Genomic DNA, 20874 nt, shown 5'->3' with positions numbered 1-20874 from the left:
TATTTGCTATTTTAGAATTTCTCTGATGTTATTTGAAATATGGTTGCACTACTAGATGTACTAACTAAAATGTATGATAAATAAAACATTTTTAATGAAATTACTATTTATTTTAACCCACTTCAGTTAAATAAATGTATGTACTAGTCCAAAAATCCAAAAATACTAGTCCAAAAGTCCAAAAATCATCATAACAATGAAAGAATATTAAATGTTTAAACATAATTAACAATTGTACAGACCAAATTTTAATAATTAATTTCTAATAACTCATTTCTTAAACTTAAAAGTTTTCCATATTTCATGATTTATTTTTTTATTTTATATTTTTTATATTTTTTATTTTCCCCCATTTGTGTATGCTTTTAAATTGCATTATGAGACATTGATCTTTTTTTCAACAACGTTTAACTTTGAAGAGTTAGAAAAGGTGATTTTTTTAATGAAAATTTCAACATTTTTAATTATTTAAAGTGATATATTGTTTGGGTTGGTGTTGTATATTATGGTTAAAAAACCTTGTAATAAGCTGCCAGTACATTTTCTGTTATTTTACAGACTTATGTCTCTATATATTATTCTTATACATTGTAAAACCCAATAAGTTATTGTAACTCAAACCATTTGAGGAAACCAATTACAACAAACCATTTAAGTTCAAAAACTAATCTTAATGAGTACTGTGAACTTAATCCATAAGCAAAGAAGCAATTTGAGCACGGTAAAACCCAATAAATGAAGAGAACTCAAACTAACTGAGCACAGTAAAACCCAATAAATGAAGAGAACCAACTGAGTACTGTGAAACCCAATAAGTTAAGGCAACTCAATCCAGTTGAGGAAACCGATTGCTACAAACCATTTGAGGTAAAAACTAATCTATATGAGTACTCCACTTAAGTTGAAATAATGAGGTATTTAATTAACTCATTACCTTCAACACGGAGTTTAGAACTCTTTTTGAATCAGTAAAATTATCTTTCAGTAAATTTTGAGTTAAGTACACTCATTTCATTTGATAAAGTTGACTGTTAGGTTTTACAGTGTACATTATATTATCTCAAACTACTAAAATGTCAATAAAAGTCACTTTGTTCAACTGTAGAGTTGAATTTTCAGTATCAAAAGTAGACAGAGCAGAAATCAATGACCCATAATGCGAAAAACTGTTAATTAACAGATTTTTTTTTTTTACAGTGTATGATGGTATATTCGATTTTTATCCATTCAAGTAAAAAATATTCCAGCCAAACTAAAACAAATATAACATTCTAAAGAAGAAAAATAAAATAGGTAATACTGTGAGAAATTTACTTGCAATGTAAAACATCACTTGGGAAATGTTGGCTCGATTGTATTATTCTAATGCTTGTTGTATCTGTGTGTGTGTGTCACAGGTCATCTGCTGTATATCATGTATTAAGGAAGTCTCTGTACACTTCGCGCTTTGGAAGTAAATTGGGTCTGCAGTGCATCGGGATGCATGAGCAGGGCATCATATTCAACTCAAATGTGGCTCTCTGGAAGAAAGTCCGTGCATTTTATGCTAAAGGTGGGCATTAGTGATATGCAATTAGAACTGTAGATTTATGTTTATTCAAAATGCACGACCATGTGATATATGATACTGTACATAAACTAATATTGGCACATCTATTAAATATGAGCAAAGAAAGCTGTGATAAAAAGTATGTATTTTATATTTATTGAAAGAAAGAAAGAAAGAAAGAAAGAAAGAAAGAAAGAAAGAAAGAAAGAAAGAAAGAAAGAAAGAAAGAAAAAGAATATACGTGAGTTTCTGGATGAGAGAAGATTTTTGTTTAATCATTCATTTGATTCAAGAGTTCACACTTAGCTGATGATTGATTATAAAGCTTGTTTGCTAGGAGAGAGCCCTGAGCTTATAAGATCCTCAAGCCCGGGGCTGCCTCCCAATTGCAGGGAGAGAGGGAAGTTTGAGCTCTGGTAGATCTTGAGAACTCCCCTACTGTTTGTAGCTAATGAGCAATTAGCAATTTCTTTGAAGAGATAACTACTTTCTACAACCACATCTATGGTACCAATTTGGATTAGTCAATTAACTTACAAGTCACATGTTTTGGATGGTGGGAGAAAACCGGGGGAAACCCATGTGAACCCATGTAAACTATGCACAGAAACGTCAGCTGGCCTGGTAAGGACTAGAACCAGTGACGTTCTTGCTGTGAGGCAACAGTGCTAACCACAGGGCCGCTGTGCCATCCAATGTAGAAAAGGAGGAGGAGTAGGGGTGGAAGGGGAGATTCTTCAAAAAGACCAAAGACTGTGGTATGACACTTTAGTTATTTATAGTGACTTAGAAATTGACTGATTGGTGAATCATGAATTGGCTAATGCAGGACCAGCCGAGATCAATCATAAGCACAAGATACTCTCGAAATTTGTTTTAAAATATATTTTATTTATTTTTCAAACCCTTTAAAACTATTTGTGTTGATGTTAGATTGTAGTTTTGGAGGCTTTGTGTCCCAAAGGCTTAACTAACTTCTGTAGTTCTCTAGCTGTTATTTATTTTGTATATATTAATTTTGTCTGTAAATTTATTCTTTTTAGATTTTTGGCCACTCAAACCATCCTCCTCACAGTGCTTTGGGGAAGAAAAAATCCTGTTTTAAACTAAGCCCTAAAACTTGCAGTTGGTCTGAAGTTCATAATTATTGTCCTGATGGCGGAGTTGGGCTTTTCAGTGTTGTTTTAATATTTCCCCACAGCCATTTTGCATGTTGTAATGCTTAACATCATTTTTCTGCATATCATCTGTTCTTTGGTTTTACCCAAAGTGATGAATGAGTGAGTGAGGGAGTTTGACCTTTGTGCTTTCTCATATTTTCATGGGCCAAACAGGTTGAATAATTTAATCTTTAATATCAACTAGAATACACTTTTTAAAAAAATGTTCCAACTTTTGAATTCAAATTGTTGTTCAAATTTAAACAAATACAGTTGAAGGCAAAATCATTAGCCCTCCTGTGAATTGTTCATTCCTTTTCAATTTAACAGAGAAAGGAACATTTACACAATTTCTTTTTTTTTTTGGAGAAAGTCTTATTATTTATTTAACTTTTTTAATAACCATAACCTTAACCATTTATTTATTTATTTAAAATTTATTTAACTTTTGAAAAGTCAATATTATTATCATCATCCTAATTTATATGTTTTTTTTTTTCAGTTGACTACAGAACAAACCACTTTAGTCCAATGACTTGTCTATGTACCCTAACCTGCCTAGTTAACCCAATGAACCTAGTTAAGCCCTTAAACTGCACCTAAAGCTGAATAAAACTGGTCTCTTGCAAAATAGCTAGTAAAATATGTGCTGTCATCATAGCAAAAATAAAATAAATTAGGAAGCAATTATTGAAACTGCAATGTTTGAAAATGTTTTGACAAAAGCTTCTCTCTGCTAAATGGCACTTGTAATATATATTTATATATATATATATATATATATATATATATATATATATATATATATATATATGTGTGTGTCTAAAACAACAAAATTTCACAGGAGGGCTAATTATTTTGCCTTTAGCTGTATATAAAACTATTCTGTTTTTTTTTTTTGTTACATTGTTCAAATTTTCAGCAAAAGATCAAAAGTTTACACAATAATGATTGCTCAGATTTGCCAAGGGGACCAATGTTAGCGAAAAACACTGTATACAGTTTCTCAAATATCCTCAATAATTTTAAATCTCTTGAGTTCATCTTGTTGTATTTGTGGTGTGTTTCAGCTCTCACAGGTCCAGGGCTTCAGAGGACTCTGGAGATCTGCACCTCATCCACAAACTCACACCTGGACGATCTGTCTCAGCTGACGGATGCTCGAGGACAGTTGGATATCCTCAATTTACTGCGGTGCATCGTGGTGGACGTTTCCAACAGACTGTTTCTAGGAGTCCCGCTCAATGGTCAGTCCAGAGAAACACTTGACATCAACATAAATCAGCTTGGAAAGACATAAAGACACTGAAGCCACTATGTTTATGTATGATGTTTGTGATTTAACCCAGTAACGGTCATACATTTGGAAATCTGATATAAAAGGATAGTTCACTCAATATGCGGTTATTATTTATTCACCCTCATGTTTTCTTTTTCTAAACTGTGTGATATGTATTTAAAAAAATTATTAGCATATAAATATAGGAATAATTTCAGAAAAAGCATTCCTAGTCTGTCACATCACAATCTCATGGCAATTCGTAACCTTTTGATTTAGTAGCTAATAGCTATTGTATTTAATTGATTAGTAGCTATTTGACATACATTTTAGTATGATTAGTTCATCCCCTTATGACAATAGGAAATATGGTTGGGGTTTGGGTGGATGCCTCCTTTTAACTATGACTTTTGTCTCAATAAACGTATAATTTGCTGCTTATTATTAGTTATTAAGGTAGTAGGTTTAGGTATTGGGTAGAAAAAGGGATGTAGACTAAGATCATGCAGAATATTAAGTACCAAATATATATTAATAATAGAGCGGTAATGAGCACTAGTTGTTAGTGAGAATTGGTACTTAAAGGTGCCCTATAAGATCAGTACATGAAAATGGGCATACTGTGAGCCTCAGATATTATTGTTCTCTCATTCTCATGTAAATTCTACTAATGTAAAGCCAATCAGAACACAAAGCAGACTGTTGTGTGACTCACAGGGTTTGCATTAATTATTTATACTATAGGTTGTTCAACCAATTCAAGATTCGTGATTTTGTACGAAGTAGCTACTTTTCTGTTAATACATGAAATATTTATGTTTCCTCATGATATCAGGCTGGAAAGTAATTGTACTTAACCCCAGCAACCTTTAAAATTAGGGTGAGTGAATGAGGACAGAATTATAATACTTTTTTAGTGTACTTTCCTAGCTTTTCTTGTTATACACCACACTGTAAAAAATTGTATATGACAAAAAGTCATGACAACAAATGTTTTTTTGCTAAATTAGCTTATGTCAATAAGTTAATCAGGTTTAATTTATATTTTTGACAGCTTGACTGATACAAGTTGAGATGACTAGAATATTTCATTTGATAAAACAAATTAGGCAGCAATATTTTTTACAGTGTAGTAATAAAAGGTTTGGAGTGGATGATAGTTTGATGTTTTAGATTAATTTAAGGGATAGTTCACCCAAAAATGAAAACAACCTCATCATTTACTCTTTCTTGTGTGGTTTTAAGCCTTTTGAGTTTCTTTCTTCTTTTGAACACAAAATAAGACATTTGGAAAAATGCTGCTTGCTGGTTGCCATCAACATTCTTAGTAGGAAAAAAAATTACTGTGGATGTCAATGGGATCACAGCAACAAGCATTTTTCAAAATAACTTCTTTTGTGTTCAACAGAAGAAAGAAACTCAAATAGGTTTGGAAAAATTTAAAGGTAATAAAATAATGACAGAATTAATATTTTGGAGTGAACTATTCCTTTAATTGACCCAAATCATATTCACTTTTTAACAGTAGTGATTTATACTCTACAGATATTAACATTAGTCATCAACAATGCTCCTAAAGGGATAATTCACCTAAAACTGAAAACTGTCATTATTTACTTCCCCTTCATTTGTCATAAATCTGTTTGAGTTTCTCTTTTTAGTTGAACACAAAAGAAGCTGTTTTGAAAAATGTTGTAAACCTGTAAATATTATCCTCCATAGAATTTGTCTTTCCTACTATGGAAGTCAATGGTTACAGATTTGCAACATTTTTCAAAATAACCTATTTTATGTGCAACTTTGAAAATAAAACTCATAAATGTATGGAACCACTTGAGGGTGAAAAAAAATTCAGTCACACTTTATTTTGATGGTCTGTTTGTTGAATTTACGTTATATTGCATCTATGTGCCAACTAATTCTCATTAGATTATAAGTCGACTGTTAGGTAGGGGTTAGGGTTGGGGTTAGGGTTAGTGTAGGACATGTACTTGCAAAGTTTCTTATAGTCAGTTAAATGTCTGTTGAAGGAGCAGCATCAACAGATATTATGCAGACAGTCTACTGATACTCAAATGGACCATCAAAATAAAGTGTTACCATATTTTCATTTTGGGGTGAACTATCCCTTTAAAAGATGCCTGAATTCTCTCATCAAATAATGAATTTGTTAAATAATAAATTTAATTTTTTTGTGTCTAACTTTTGTGTTGCAGAGCACGATCTGCTTCAGAAGATTCATAAATACTTTGACACCTGGCAGACAGTATTAATCAAGCCTGATGTCTACTTCAAACTGGACTGGCTGCACAAGAAGCACAAGAGAGATGCGTGAGTTGAGTTCATTACGTCATTTTGAAAATGCTTATAAACACCGTGGTTTATGAATACAGAAGGCATACAGTATCACAATACTGGTAACACTACTGTAAATATCATAAATGAATCCTCCTAAGACCCGCACAGTGGCTCAGTGGTTAACTTAGCACTTCTCCTCACAAGAAGGTCGCTTCATACACTATGAGTCGTGTTTGTATGAATGAAGCAATGTGTATGGAGTAGAGTCCTTCAAATACCCGTATAAATATATTCAATGTACACTACTTTACTGTATAGGCCCCCTTTACTGTATTATGCAATATTATAGATTTCATTTATGATCAAATTAACTACAAATAATTGAGTATAATCACTTAAAACTCAAATAACAAAAACATTAACATCCACAATAGTATTTATTTAGAAGTAGTAGTAGTAGTTGTTTTTGTTGTAGGTATCAGCATCCTTAGTAGTAGCAGTAGATGTAATAGTAGTAACATAACATTTCTATATTCATACTTTATGATAAAATTATTTAAAAATATATGATTATTATGGGATGCACAGTGGTGCAGTGAGTAGCCCATTCACCTCACAGCAAGAAGGTGGCTGGTCTGAGCCTCTGCTGGGTCAGCTGGCGTTTCTGCCTGGAGTTTACTGTATATGTTCTCCCCGTGTTCACGTAGGTTTCCTCCGGGTGCTCCGGTTTCCCCACAAGTCCAAAAACATGCGGTATAGGTGAATTGGGTAGTCTAAATTGTCCATAGTGTGTGTGTGTTTGATTGAGTATGTATGGCTGTTTCCCAGTGATGGGTTGCAGCTGGAAGGCATCCGCTGCGTAAAAACATATGCTGGATAAGTTGGCGGTTTATTCCTCTGTGGCGACCCCAGATTAATAAAGGGACTAAGCTGAAAAGAGAATGAATGATTATTTTTTAAATGATAATAATTTTTATCAGTAGTAACGTGTAATATATATTACTACTAATAACACTACTTAAGTAATTTGGTACATTTACTGAGTATCATTTAGCAAATGCTTTTATCCAAATGTCAAAATGAGGATAACAGCACTTTAGGTCACCAGAGAGCAGCCGTATATAAATGCCATGAAAAGTCTGAGTTGGTTTAGAATTAATTTTTTATGACATTTTAATTTAGACAGAAAAAAAATGTAGATGCAATAATCAATAAAAATAAGTGCTAGTTATCAGTAAAAGGCTAGTTTAAATTAGTACAAATAATAATTATTTTGACAGTGCGGTGGCGCAGTGGGTCACCTCACAGCAAAAGAAAGTCGCTGGTTCAAGCCCTGGTTGGGTCAGTTGGCATTTCTGTGTGGAGTTTGCATGTTTTCCCCATGTTGGGGTGGGTTTCCTCTGGGTGCTCCGGTTTCCCCTACAGTCCAAAAACATGCACTATAGGTGAATTGAATAAACTGAATGAGTGAATGAGTGTGTATGGATGTTGTAAGGATCAGTGGTGACCCCTGATAAATAAAGGGACTACGCTGAAGGAAAATGATTCAATGAATGAATGATTTTTATTGTTAAAGGGTTAGTTCACCCCAAAAATGGAAAAGTACTTATGTTTCTTCACAAATTAAGATATGTTTAATTAAATCTGATTCCAAAATTAAAGAGATAGTTCAGCCAAAGATGAAAATGCTGCCATCATTCACTGATTCTCTATTTGTTTAAGCTGTTTGAGTTTCTTTTTTCTGTTGAACACAAAGGAAGACATTCTGAAGAATTCTGAAAAAAAAAAAACACAGCCACTGACTTCCATACTATTTTCATTCCTACTATGGATGTCAAGGGCAGTTATTTCAGTCATTCTTTAGAATGCCCTGTTTTGTGTGCTACAGGAAAATTAAATTGATAAAAGAGTGTGAATAAGTCATTGTTAGAATAAATTTTCTTTAATTGGTTCATGTAAAGTTATTGTGCCTCTTCAGAAGACATATAAATTTATATAAGCTCTTTATGATCTAACAGTTTTGGGTTAGCAGATTATCAGTGGAGCTACAGAAATATCCAACCTCACAGCAATTTGTAACTTTTATTAGTGGCTAATTTCTCATTAATGAATCTCATTCATACATTTTAATATAATTTGCTCATCCCCCAATGAGGCTTTAGTTTAGGGGTGAGGTTTTGGGACATGCCTACTTTTAAAAATCATTTGTTTTTGTACAATTAATTAATTTGAATTCATACAAATAAGTAATTTTTTCTGCCAATACATAAAATAGCTACATTTCCTCATGACATAGGGCAGAAATACTTGATTTTCATTCAAAATATGAAAGTCATGTGGATTTTTGAAAAAAAAGGGTGACTAAATGATGACATAATGATCGTTAGGAATGTTAATGTATAGTGTGCATGTGTTTGTGTGTTTTAGTCAGGAGTTGCAAGATGCCATCGCGGCTCTGATCGAGCAGAAGAGAGTTCAACTGGCACATGCAGAGAAACTCGACCACCTCGACTTTACAGCAGAGCTGATATTTGCTCAGGTGAATGTGAAATGCGGTATTTCAAACAAACACACACACACACACACACACACACACACACACACACACACGCACACACACACAAAGACATGTACATCTCTGAGACATGTAAGAGAATCACTGACCTGACTGTGTGTTTAGAGCCACGGAGAGCTGACTGCAGAGAACGTCAGGCAATGTGTGTTGGAGATGGTGATCGCTGCTCCAGACACTCTCTCCATCAGTCTGTTCTTCATGTTGCTGTTACTTAAGCAAAATCCAGATGTCGAGTTCAAGATCCTGCAGGAAATGGACAGGGTTTTAGGTATGAGCATAACATTGCTTTTAATTCTGTGTTTTTGTGTGTTCATTTATAAGGTGACGACAACTGTGTAGTATTTCTTTACAATAGTACAGTGCCATCTACTGGTCAGACATGAATTAATCAACATTTTTAGTAAATCATTGTGTAACACTTCAGTTTAAAGGTGCTATATACAGTATTGCATTGGTTCAATAAATTCTGTTGTTCTCTGATATCTACATAGTAGATATATGGCTTAGGTAAGTTGAAAAATATCTCCAGAAACTGTTTTATATGTTCATTTATTACTCTATAAAATACCTCTACACTCAGAAGGTCCATAATGTACCATATTTGGGTCGGTGGTGAATATTAATAAGCTCCGCTCTAATGTGCCGCTCTCACAGACGGACAAACACACGCACACAGCATGATGTATGCTGAACACATCCATTCATATTATATAGAACATACTTTTCCATGGTCCATGTATTTACTTAATTTTTATTTTGATGTTGTACATTGTTATTCTTTAGGTAAATTTATCCGTGTTAATAAATTAACACATTGATTTTTTTTTTTCAAAGTTTAACAATATGCTTCCACAATTGGAATGATGGTTAATGGTAGCTTAGAAATGGCAGACGCAAAGGAGCACGAGCCCAGATGCACATCAAAATGGGTGAAGAAATCATTGTGTTTTCCACACACTTTTGAATGCAATAAGCGATCGCCACCTAAATCGTTCAGTGTAGTGTTATAAAACTGTAAAGTGAAAGAAATGTCTGAAACTAATTTAACTGTGCCTTTATCCAAAAATAACAGCTGAAAATAATTTTCATGAGCCAATCAGAATTAAACATTTAACAGCCCTACAAATAAAGTTATTGCATTATTAAAGTTAGTGTGAAATCAAAATGTACAGTTTTTATTTTGAGAGCGCCCATTGTTATTCTTAAGGCACAATTAATTTGTGCAAATAATCCACTGGAGAAAAAAAAATAGTTTTGGTAATCTTCAATCAAAGTCTGACAATTTGCTTCCACATTTGGAGCAGTGGTCCTTCTCTAATGTGTTTGATGGCTTCAGCCACAATATTCCTCTTATCGTTAATTTACTATAAAGCAAATAAGTGTGAAAAGGAAGCCCCGCCCCCCACTCAATATTCCATTTCAGTCGGAAGCACATCAACATACTGAAATAATTTTAATTTTAATTTAATTCATGTGGACTTTAAAAACATTTTGTTGCTTTGCCAGAACATTCGAATTATAGAATTAGAATTGATCAGTTTAATTGTGTACTGTTTTACTTTATCAAATTATTTCAATACGTTGTTCTGGTTGTTTGTTGTAGCTGGTCAGAACCTCCAGCACTTGCATCTGTCCAAGCTGCAGATCCTGGAGAGTTTTATCAATGAGTCTCTACGTTTTCACCCGGTCGTGGACTTCACCATGCGGCGGGCGCTGGATGATGATGTCATCGAGGGCTACAATGTAAAGAAAGGAACAAATATCATACTGAATGTGGGCCGGATGCACAGATCCGAATTCTTCTCCAAACCCAATCAATTCAGTCTCGACAACTTCCAGAAGAATGTGAGTCTTCATAAAAATTTTGTTTTCTTGTCATATTTCATAGTAATTAATACAAGAATGCATTTTCTATACTAAATTATTGAAAGTCAATTAAAACTACTATAAAATAAAACAAATCAAAGCTATTGTAAAAGCATAATAAATGAAGGCAAAGTAGAAAGTATTAGGACTAATATTAATACTGTTACCTTAAATATATCTACTTCATTTAGTTTTGTTGGCATAAATAATGTATGTGATTTAGTAAAATACCATACAGTAGATTTAAAAGATCACTAGGCAACACGGTGGCTCAGTGGTTAGCACTGTCACCTAACAGCAAGAAGGTCGCTGGTTCGAGACCCGGCTGGGACAGTTGGCACTTCTGTGTGGAGTTTGCATGTTCTCTGGGAAAAGTTGGGACGATTCAAAGGGCTCACACAGTTTTGGGGACCCTAGAGATATTAATAGGGTTCGAAACAACCACAATCACCCCCATCCCCTTCCCCCCCTCCACCCCCCAAGCTCTTAACTATCGTCTGTGATATTAAAGCCCCCAACCTTCACCCCTCCCCCCTGCATTCTTAACTTTCGTTTGCGACACAACCCCAGCCCAAATACCTCTACTAAACCTCCCCACCCCCGCTCCTCACTTTCGTTTGCCACACAACCCCACCCCAAATGCCTCCCTTCACTTTGTCCATGAAAGGTTGTCAAAGGGTCCGTGCCGGTCAGCGCCGCCCCTGTGTCCCCGTGTTGCCAGGGGTTTCCTCCGGGTGCTCCAGTTTCCCCTCACAATCCAAAGACAAGTCATTGTTGGCTGTAGTGTATGTGTGTGAATGAGTGTGTATGGATGTTTCCCAGTACTGGGTTGCAGCTGGAAGGGCATCCGCTGTGTAAAATATTTGCTGGATAAGTGGCCAATCACACTGAAAGTGCTTTTTGCGTTGAGAGGCGGCTTTTTGAATGATTTACTAACGACTGCGAGCGTTTTGGCCCTTGCGTGCTGTGCGCTTGCAGTTGAAAAAAGTTAACTCTGAGCGGAAAAAGCGTGTTACGTCAGTCGCGTTTGTTTCAGTCTCCAATCAAATGAAGGCGAGGTTTCCGTTGAGGTGACAGCAGTGTTTGTGTTGTCAAGACGATTATGTATATTTTTGAAGATAGAGGAGAGACTAGTGGTTACTGTTTTGAGTTATCCAGAGCTGTATGACTTCACAATATCACAATATTATTAATTATTGAATTTATACCAATATCAACAACAACACTCATGTACAATAGGCAGCTGATTCAGTCATTGCCTAATGACATGAAAAGCGCACCGCGATGCGCCTCATTTTTTCAGAACCGAAAAGCATGTTTAGTGTGATCGGCCCCAAATGGCCTTTTCCCACTGACTGGTACAGTACGGTATGGGTTGGTATCAGGTCACCTTTATCAGGCTTGCGTTTCCACTGCCTAAAGGGAACCAAGGGTAAACACGGCTTTGTTTATGGTTTAGGTTGGTGCAAAAATCATTTGCTCCTTTGTTTTTTTTCGCTTCACTCTCGCGTTGGTCCGTTTCTAAAAGGATCAAGTGGCAGAAGCACTTCAATAATCATGTACACGTATTTATCATCAGCTTAAGAAGTTCGCTCTTTCAAATATAGACGTTCACTCGAGCGATTGCAAGCTCCCTGGAGAAAGTGAAACCGCTTACACTTTTAGACGGCCTCGTAAAATGAAAGCAGGACATGACGGATTTAGTTTTTCTTGGCTTTGTGGCTGTAGATCAAGACAACGACAAGGCTTGTTTAATCTGGTGTCGACCATGGCTTGTTATTATATGTATATATTATTACGATGTAATGTCTCGGCTGTGTATTTAAAAATGGCGCTTCCTTTGTTTTCATGCTCTGCTTGTGTATGCACGAGTGACACTTCTCTGTCCTGCTAGGTACCCTTTGCAAAGGGTACCCAAAAAGTGGTACGGTATGGTTCGCTTTTAGGTACCTTTTGACAGTGGAGACTGCTGTGGTGTCACGGATTGGCCAGGCTCTTCCACCAACATCACGCATCGAGCACCTTCACCTGAGTATTAACCACGCACAGCTGCACCCAATCACTCCCATTCACTATATAAGCACACACCTCACTTCACTCATTGTCCGGTCTCGTTCCTACGAAGCGGACTCTGAGTGAACCACTTCCTAGGTTTCACTTCCCTACGATCTCAGCAAATATACTTACCTTATCTCTGTTTTCATTCCAGTCTGTCCAGTGTTCCAGTTGTCCTGTCAACGTTGTGTGTCTCGTCAGTCTGTCTTCCCCGCAAGTCCTCTGGTGTGTGCATTCGGTCATCCTTCTGTGTCTGTCATCCCACCTGGCAAAGAGAATCATCAGTTCATCCAAACTCCATTTCAACTCTCAATCATTATCCACATTACTCTGCTGTTGTAATAAACCTCATTTATACTTACTCCCCTTGTTTGTCCGTCTGCTTCCGTAACAGAAGACCGGACCCTCAACTACCAACAGCATGAGCACTCACGATCCCCTTCAGGAGTTGGTGGATTCATTGAAGAGAGTGCTACTACCATCTGCTCCACTTCCCGAAGCACCACCAGCACCGAGCACTTCTTCACCGTCCACCCACTCATCCAGTCCCATGGCTCGACCAGCGCCCTACTCTGGCGGGGCGGAGGAGTGCAATGGATTTCTCCTACAATGTTCTCTGGTATTCACTATGCAACCCGAGTTATACCCTACAGATCGGTCCAAAATCGCATTCATCATCTCCCTTCTCTCTGGGTCGGCTCTTCGGTGGGCTGAAACCATCTGGCAACAGTCTGGGCCGGTAACAAATTCCATTCAGTCATTCACCCAGTATTTCAAGGAGGTTTTTGGTCGCGCGGATGCTGAAGTAGCAGCTGGAGAACAATTATACCATCTCAAACAGGGAGCCATGTCCACTCAGGATTATGCTCTCAGGTTCCGAACTCTGGCTGCTGCTAGCGGATGGAATGAGCGATCTCTCCTCACAACCTACCGGCTCGGACTAGAGCCCAGCCTCCGGTTACAGCTGGCCGCCCTCGACGATACGATGGGATTGGAGAAATTTATCCAACACTCTCTACGCTGTTCCGATCGTCTGAGGGTCTACCAGCATGATCCTCCACCAGTATCACAAGCACTCCTCCGTTCGCCAGCCGTCCCTCCAGAACCAGAACCCATGATCATAGAATCTGGTAGACTCACAATCACCGAGCGACAGAGGAGGCTGACCCGGGGTCTGTGCATGTACTGTGGTGCCAAAGGACATGTCAGGCTGGACTGTCCCATTCGTCCAGTACGCTCTGTGGTGAGTTTGTTCAGTTCTCCCATTGAAAAAATGCATCCTCTCACCACTAATGTCCAGTTAACTACCCCTTCTGTCTCAGTTTCAGTCACAGCCCTCATCGACTCCGGGTCAGCAGGAAATTTCATCTCGCACGCCCTCTGTCGCCGACTACAGCTTAACACCGAAGCCTCGACGCACGTCTACCAGATTCAGCCCATAACCAACGATATCCATTCTCAGGCACGTATCCATCGAAAATGTGAACCCGTCAATCTCCAAGTAGGACTGCTCCACAAAGAGGAGATTCAATTTCTGGTTCTGGAGGGTGCATCGATGGATATCATCTTAGGGCGCCCGTGGCTGGTGAAGCACGATCCCATCCTCTCTTGGGGCACAGGAGAGATTAAGAGATGGGGAGAAGAATGCAGATCCAGCTGTTTTCCCGATCTACCCTTACAAATTCAAAGACCCCTTACCGTCTACGTCACGTCTGTCGAAAGTCCTGTCGAGAAAATATCCATTCAGATCCCGAAGATCTACTCCTCATACGAGGATGTATTTTGCCCCAAGAGAGCTTCCCAGCTACCTCCACATCGGCCATGGGACTGCGCCATAGACCTGCTTCCAGATGCTCCTATGCCCAGAGGTAGGATCTACCCGTTGTCCCTTCCGGAGACCAAGGCAATGGAGGAGTACATCCATGAGGCTCTGAGTCAGGGGTATATCCGTCCATCCACGTCACCTGCTGCCTCAAGTTTCTTCTTCGTGGCTAAGAAGGATGGAGGGCTGCGGCCATGTATCGATTACAGAACCCTAAATCAAGGTACAGTCAAGTTCCGGTATCCCCTTCCTCTCGTCCCTACGGCCCTGGAACAACTCAGATCCGCCAAAATTTTCACCAAGTTGGACCTCCGCAGCGCCTATAACCTGGTGAGAATACGTGAGGGGGACGAGTGGAAGACTGGGTTTGTGACCCCTACTGGACACTACGAGTACCTGGTCATGCCCTATGGTCTGGTTAACGCCCCCTCCGTATTCCAAAACTTCATCCACAAAGTTCTCCGGGAGTTCCTCCATCTCTTCGTCATTGTATACATAGATGATATCCTGATTTACTCCCGGAGTGAGGCCGAACATCGCCACCACGTTGCGGAGGTCCTGAAAACCCTCAGGAAACACCGCCTGTACCTCAAGGCTGAAAAATGCTCCTTCCATTCACCATCTGTTCAGTTCTTGGGGTACATCATCGAACAAAGAGGGGTTCGTATGGACGAGGGGAAGGTCACTTCCGTCATCTCCTGGCCCGAACCAAAGACCATAAAGGAACTCCAACGTTTCCTAGGATTTGCTAATTTCTACCGACGTTTCATCCAGAATTACAGTCTCATCACCGCTCCGCTCACCAACCTGTTGAAAAATAAACCCAAAGCACTACCCTGGCCTCCCGAAGCCGCCGCAGCCTTCCAAAACCTAAAAGAATCCTTCACTCAAGCCCCACTGCTGACTCATCCTGATCCTGACTTGCCGTTTGTGGTCGAAGTGGATGCATCGACCACCGGAGTGGGAGCCATCCTGTCCCAGTACCACGGTACTCCTTCATTACTCCATCCATGTGCCTATTTCTCCCGGAAGCTCAGCCCGGCGGAAAGGAACTATGACATCGGAAATCGAGAACTTCTGGCCATCAAGCTCGCCCTGGAGGAGTGGCGACACTGGTTGGAGGGGGCCAAACATTCGTTCCAGGTGATCACAGATCATAAAAATCTCCAATACCTAAAAGATGCTAAAAGACTCTGTCCTCGTCAGGCCCGTTGGTCATTGTTCTTCTCCAGGTTTCAGTTCTCTATCTCATATCGACCAGGTTCAAAGAATATCCGAGCAGACGCACTTTCCAGAATTCACGACCAGCATGAAATTATTGAGACACCGGCCAAGATCCTTCCCGATCAGATCACTATCTGTCCCATCCAATGGTCCGCTCCTACAGTAAACGCCACTCCAGAATCCAGAACTCCGCCGGGCTGTCCCCCCAATCGACGCTTCATCCCTGAAAACCAACGGGTAGATCTCATTCATTCCAGCCATACATCTCTGGGCACAGGACATCCTGGGGCCAACAACACCCTCTCGCTGCTATCCAACGCTTTTGGTGGCCGAACATGGCGAGGGATGTGAGAAGATACGTCCAAGGCTGCAGAGAATGCGCTATGTCGAAGAGTCCTCGCCATCTACCTGCTGGTAAACTCCATCCCTTGCCCATCCCAAACCGCCCCTGGTCACACCTAGGAGTTGACTTCATGACAGACCTCCCATTGTCTGAAGGTAACACCTGCATTCTAGTCATCATAGATCGATTCTCTAAATTCTGTCGTTTGATTCCTTTGAAAGGTCTACCCACAGCCCTAGAGACCGCCGAAAACCTGTTCAACCACGTCTTTCGAAATTTTGGGTTACCAGAGGATATAGTCTCGGACCGAGGACCCCAATTTATATCCAGACTATGGAAAGCATTCTTCAGACTCCTAGGTGTGACCGTAAGCCTCTCGTCTGGCTATCACCCCCAAACCAACGGCCAGACAGAGAGGAAAATTCAGGAAGTGGGGCGGTTCCTCCGGACCTTCTGTCACGGTCACCAAAACTCCTGGAGCCAGTTTCTGGGCTGGGCGGAATACGCCCAGAATTCCCTGCGGCAACCTACCACCGGACTCACGCCATTCCAGTGCATCTTAGGGTTCCAACCTCCACTCTTCCCCTGGGATGGCGCACCATCTGATGTCCCCGCAGTGGATTACTGGTTCCGGGAGAGCGAGAGAGTCTGGGACGATGCTCATCACCATCTCCAGAGGGCAGTACGCAGAACAAAGGAGGTATCTGATAAGAGGAGGATTCCAGGCCCCATCTATACTCCAGGACAGAAGGTCTGGCTCTCCACCAGAGATATCCGTTTGCGACTGCCCTCCCGAAAATTAAGTCCCAGATTTGTTGGTCCCTTCACCATCCTGGAACAGGTCAACCCCGTCACATACAAGTTACAGTTACCACCACAGTACAGAATCCACCCCACATTCCACGTGTCCCTCCTAAAACCCTTTCACGATCCTCTGATTCCCTCCACAGAGCCTGGCCATGAAGAGGAACCTCCTCCCCCACTGATGTTAGAAGAAGGGGCCATCTACCAGGTCAAGGACATCCTACGGTCCCGGCGTCGTGGTGGTCAGCTTGAATACCTCGTCGACTGGGAAGGATACGGTCCAGAAGAAAGGTCATGGGTCCCCAGATCCGATATATTAGATCCCGCACTTATGGAAGAGTTCCACTCCAATCACCCAGAATTTCCAGCACCTCGAGGACGAGGTAGACCACCACGACGTCGGAGGTTCAGGCCCTCAGGAGCGGGCCCTGGGGAGGGGGGTAATGTCACGGATTGGCCAGGCTCTTCCACCAACATCACGCATCGAGCACCTTCACCTGAGTTTTAACCACGCACAGCTGCACCCAATCACTCCCATTCACTATATAAGCACACACCTCACTTCACTCATTGTCCGGTCTCGTTCCTACGAAGCGGACTCTGAGTGAACCACTTCCTAGGTTTCACTTCCCTACGATCTCAGCAAATATACTTACCTTATCTCTGTTTTCATTCCAGTCTGTCCAGTGTTCCAGTTGTCCTGTCAACGTTGTGTCTCGTCAGTCTGTCTTCCCCGCAAGTCCTCTGGTGTGTGCATTCGGTCATCCTTCTGTGTCTGTCATCCCACCTGGCAAAGAGAATCATCAGTTCATCCAAACTCCATTTCAACTCTCAATCATTATCCACATTACTCTGCTGTTGTAATAAACCTCATTTATACTTACTCCCCTTGTTTGTCCGTCTGCTTCCGTAACATGTGGCAACCCCTGATGAATTAATGGACTAAACCAAAGGAAAATGGATTAATAAATTAATTGATATATTACTTCAGAGATAACAACACACACACACACACACACACGCACACACGCACACACACACACAAGCATTCAGTAATTCAACAAGAACAGGCAACACACACAAGAAGTGCCAATTATGCAAAAGGAACTGTTTGTGCTCAGTGAATTTAGAGAGAGGATTGTTTCTACATATGGTTTGTTAGGCCCACTCACCTCTGCGAAGCTCACTTCATACATTAACAATGTTTTTTTATTTTTTCGAGATGTTGAGTGATCATAAGAGTGTCTGGTGCAAAAGTGCAAAACTAGTGCAAGTGTCAGTTAAAATGACAAAGAGATGAAAGTGTGTGTTTTCTACAGGTGGTTTGTCACACCCACTCGCCTGTGTGAAGCTCACTTCATAAATGGACATCTATTCATTCATTCATTTTCTTTTCAGCTTAGTCCCTTTATTAATCTGGGGTTGCCACAGCGGAATGAACTGCCAACTTATCCAGCATATGTTTTACACAGCAGATGCCCTTCCAGCTGCAACCCAGTACCGGGAAACACCCATACACTCTCACATGCGCGCGCACACATACATTATAGCCAATTTAGTTTATTCAATTCACCTATGAGGTGTCACGGTGGGGCAGTGGGTAGCACAATCACCTCACAGCAAGAAGGTTGCTGATTCGAGCCTTGGCTGGGTCAGTTGGCATTTCTGTGTGGAGTTTGTATGTTCTCCCCGTGTTCGTGTGCATTTCCTCCGGGTGCTTCGGTTTACCCAACAAGTCCAAAGACATGCATGAATTGGGTAAACTAAATAGACTGTAGTGTGTGTGTGTTAATGAGTGTGTATGGATGTTTCCCTGTGATGGGTTGCGGCTGGAAGGGCATCCGCTGTGTAAAACATATGCTGGATAAGTTGGAGGTTCATTCCACTCTGGCGACCCCAGATTAATAAAGGGAAAAGAAAATGAATGAATGAATTCATTCATTTTTTCTTTTTTGAGATGTTGAGTGATAGTAAGAAAGTGTCTGATGCAAATGAACAAAATGGGTGCAAGTGTCGATTAAAATGACAGGTGGTTTGTCACGCCCACTCACATGTGTGAGGCAAAATCATTTAATGCATTAACTAATAATTAATGTCTTAACTAATCCATTTTCACATTCTCTGTGAAGGTGCCAAGCCGTTTCTTCCAGCCGTTCGGATCGGGTCCTCGATCATGTGTGGGGAAGCACATCGCCATGGTCATGATGAAGTCTATTCTTGTGACTCTGCTGTCTCGTTTCTCCGTGTGTCCCGTGAAGGCCTGTACCGTAGAAAACATCCCACAAACCAACAACCTGTCACAGCAGCCGGTGGAGGAGCCGTCCAGCCTCAGCGTGCAGCTCATCCTCAGAAACACTCTCTGAACAACACATATACATACACACACTCGCCATTACATATTTATCCACTGCTTCTGGATATTTGTTGAAATGTGTACTTTATTGGGAATGTAATGTAACTATTGGTATAATGTATGATATCGTGCCTGTTTCTTCATTTCTGTAACTATTATAATGTATAATATTGTGACTGTCTGTTAATTTCTGTTACCTTTTTTATTGTTAATAAAAGTATTAAAACATGATGTTTTGTGTTTTCAATTGTTGTTAATTGTGACTTTTAACTGTTACTTTTTGTGTTCATTTGATTGTAGTTTTAAAAATGTGCAAAACAAAGTTATGGAAAACAACCAGATACAAATCATTAATATTTTGATGTAAACTAGAGTTTTTAACTAATAGTTTGAATTATTATTATATAAAAATTTCTGCTACTCTGAAAGTTCCAATGAGCACAGTGGCCTCCATCATCCTTAAGTGCAAGATATTTGGACCCACCAGAACATTCCTAAAGCTGGCCAGCCATCTAAGCTGAGTGATCAGGAGAGAAGGGTCAGGGAGGTGATCAATAACCCGATGGTCACAGTGTCTGAGCTCCTGCAATCTTCTGTGGGGAGAGGAGAACCTTACAGAAGGACAACCATCTGTGCAGCTAACCAACAATTGGGTCTGTATGGTGGAGTGGCCAGACGGAAGCCACTCCCCGCCTGGAATTTGCCAAAAGGCATCTGAAGGACTCTCAGGCCATAAGAAACAAAATTCTCTGGTCAGATGAGACTAAATTGAACTCTTTGGAGTGAATTCCAGGCATTACATCTGGAGAAAACCAGGCAACGCTAATCACTAGGCTAATACCTAGTTTGCATGTTTGCATGAAGCCAAAGGAAAATGAATGATTGAATGAATTATTTAAGTATTTTCAAGTTAAACTAATTTAAAATGGGATTTTTGATTTTATGCTATTGTATCAGTTTTTGTATACTTACTATAATATCCCTATTCCCTACATATATTGTATGATAACAAAGAACTACAAACATATTATAAATATGTTTTTAAAAATATATAGTGTTTTAAAAATACATTTTATAGACAAAACAGTATTTGAAAATGTTCGTATTTAACCTGTTCATCCATTTTGTAATTTTTGGAATTGTTTAAAGATGCAGTATTGATGACATTTACAGGAGTGTGCTTGACTATTGGCTGATTTAAGTCGTGTTCTAAATAAAAGCAATGGCACATTATAGAAGGAATATTTTTTCGTATTAAAAGGAGCTTTTGATCTAACCAACAACTGAAACTTATAATTTAGAAACAGCTTCTATTTCTTGCAGCTGAACAACAGGATACACTGACAATGATCACCTCATGTTCACCCATACCTGCCAACACTCCTGTTTTTGCCAGGAGTCTCCTGTAATTCAGACACCCTCCTGTTTTGTTATTTCTCCCGAAAAACTAAATAAAACCATACCAAAACCATAATTCCTCCATCTGTAACCTGGGTATGAATTATTTATTGACGATTGGGGGGGGGGGGGGGGGGGGGACTTTTTC

General features: G+C 39.7%; 1 protein-coding gene across 1 annotated transcript in view; it reads left to right on the top strand.

The window, feature by feature from the left end:
- Positions 1–19497, top strand: part of LOC130245403 (aromatase) — a 29269-nt gene extending 9772 nt beyond the window's left edge. The window contains exons 3-9 of the mRNA XM_056478065.1: positions 1398–1552; positions 3780–3956; positions 6205–6319; positions 8714–8825; positions 8967–9129; positions 10465–10706; positions 19105–19497. Coding sequence (XP_056334040.1) covers positions 1398–1552; positions 3780–3956; positions 6205–6319; positions 8714–8825; positions 8967–9129; positions 10465–10706; positions 19105–19338 — 1198 coding nt within the window. The 3' untranslated portion in view covers positions 19339–19497. The remainder of the gene's footprint in view (positions 1–1397; positions 1553–3779; positions 3957–6204; positions 6320–8713; positions 8826–8966; positions 9130–10464; positions 10707–19104) is intronic.
- The last annotated feature ends 1377 nt before the right edge of the window (positions 19498–20874 follow it).

The sequence above is a fragment of the Danio aesculapii genome, chromosome 18 (assembly GCF_903798145.1).
Source record: "Danio aesculapii chromosome 18, fDanAes4.1, whole genome shotgun sequence".
In the NCBI taxonomy this organism is placed as follows: Eukaryota; Metazoa; Chordata; class Actinopteri; order Cypriniformes; family Danionidae; genus Danio; species Danio aesculapii.
The sequence above is the reverse complement of the archived record's forward strand: the minus strand, read 5'-3'. Positions and strand labels throughout refer to the sequence as shown.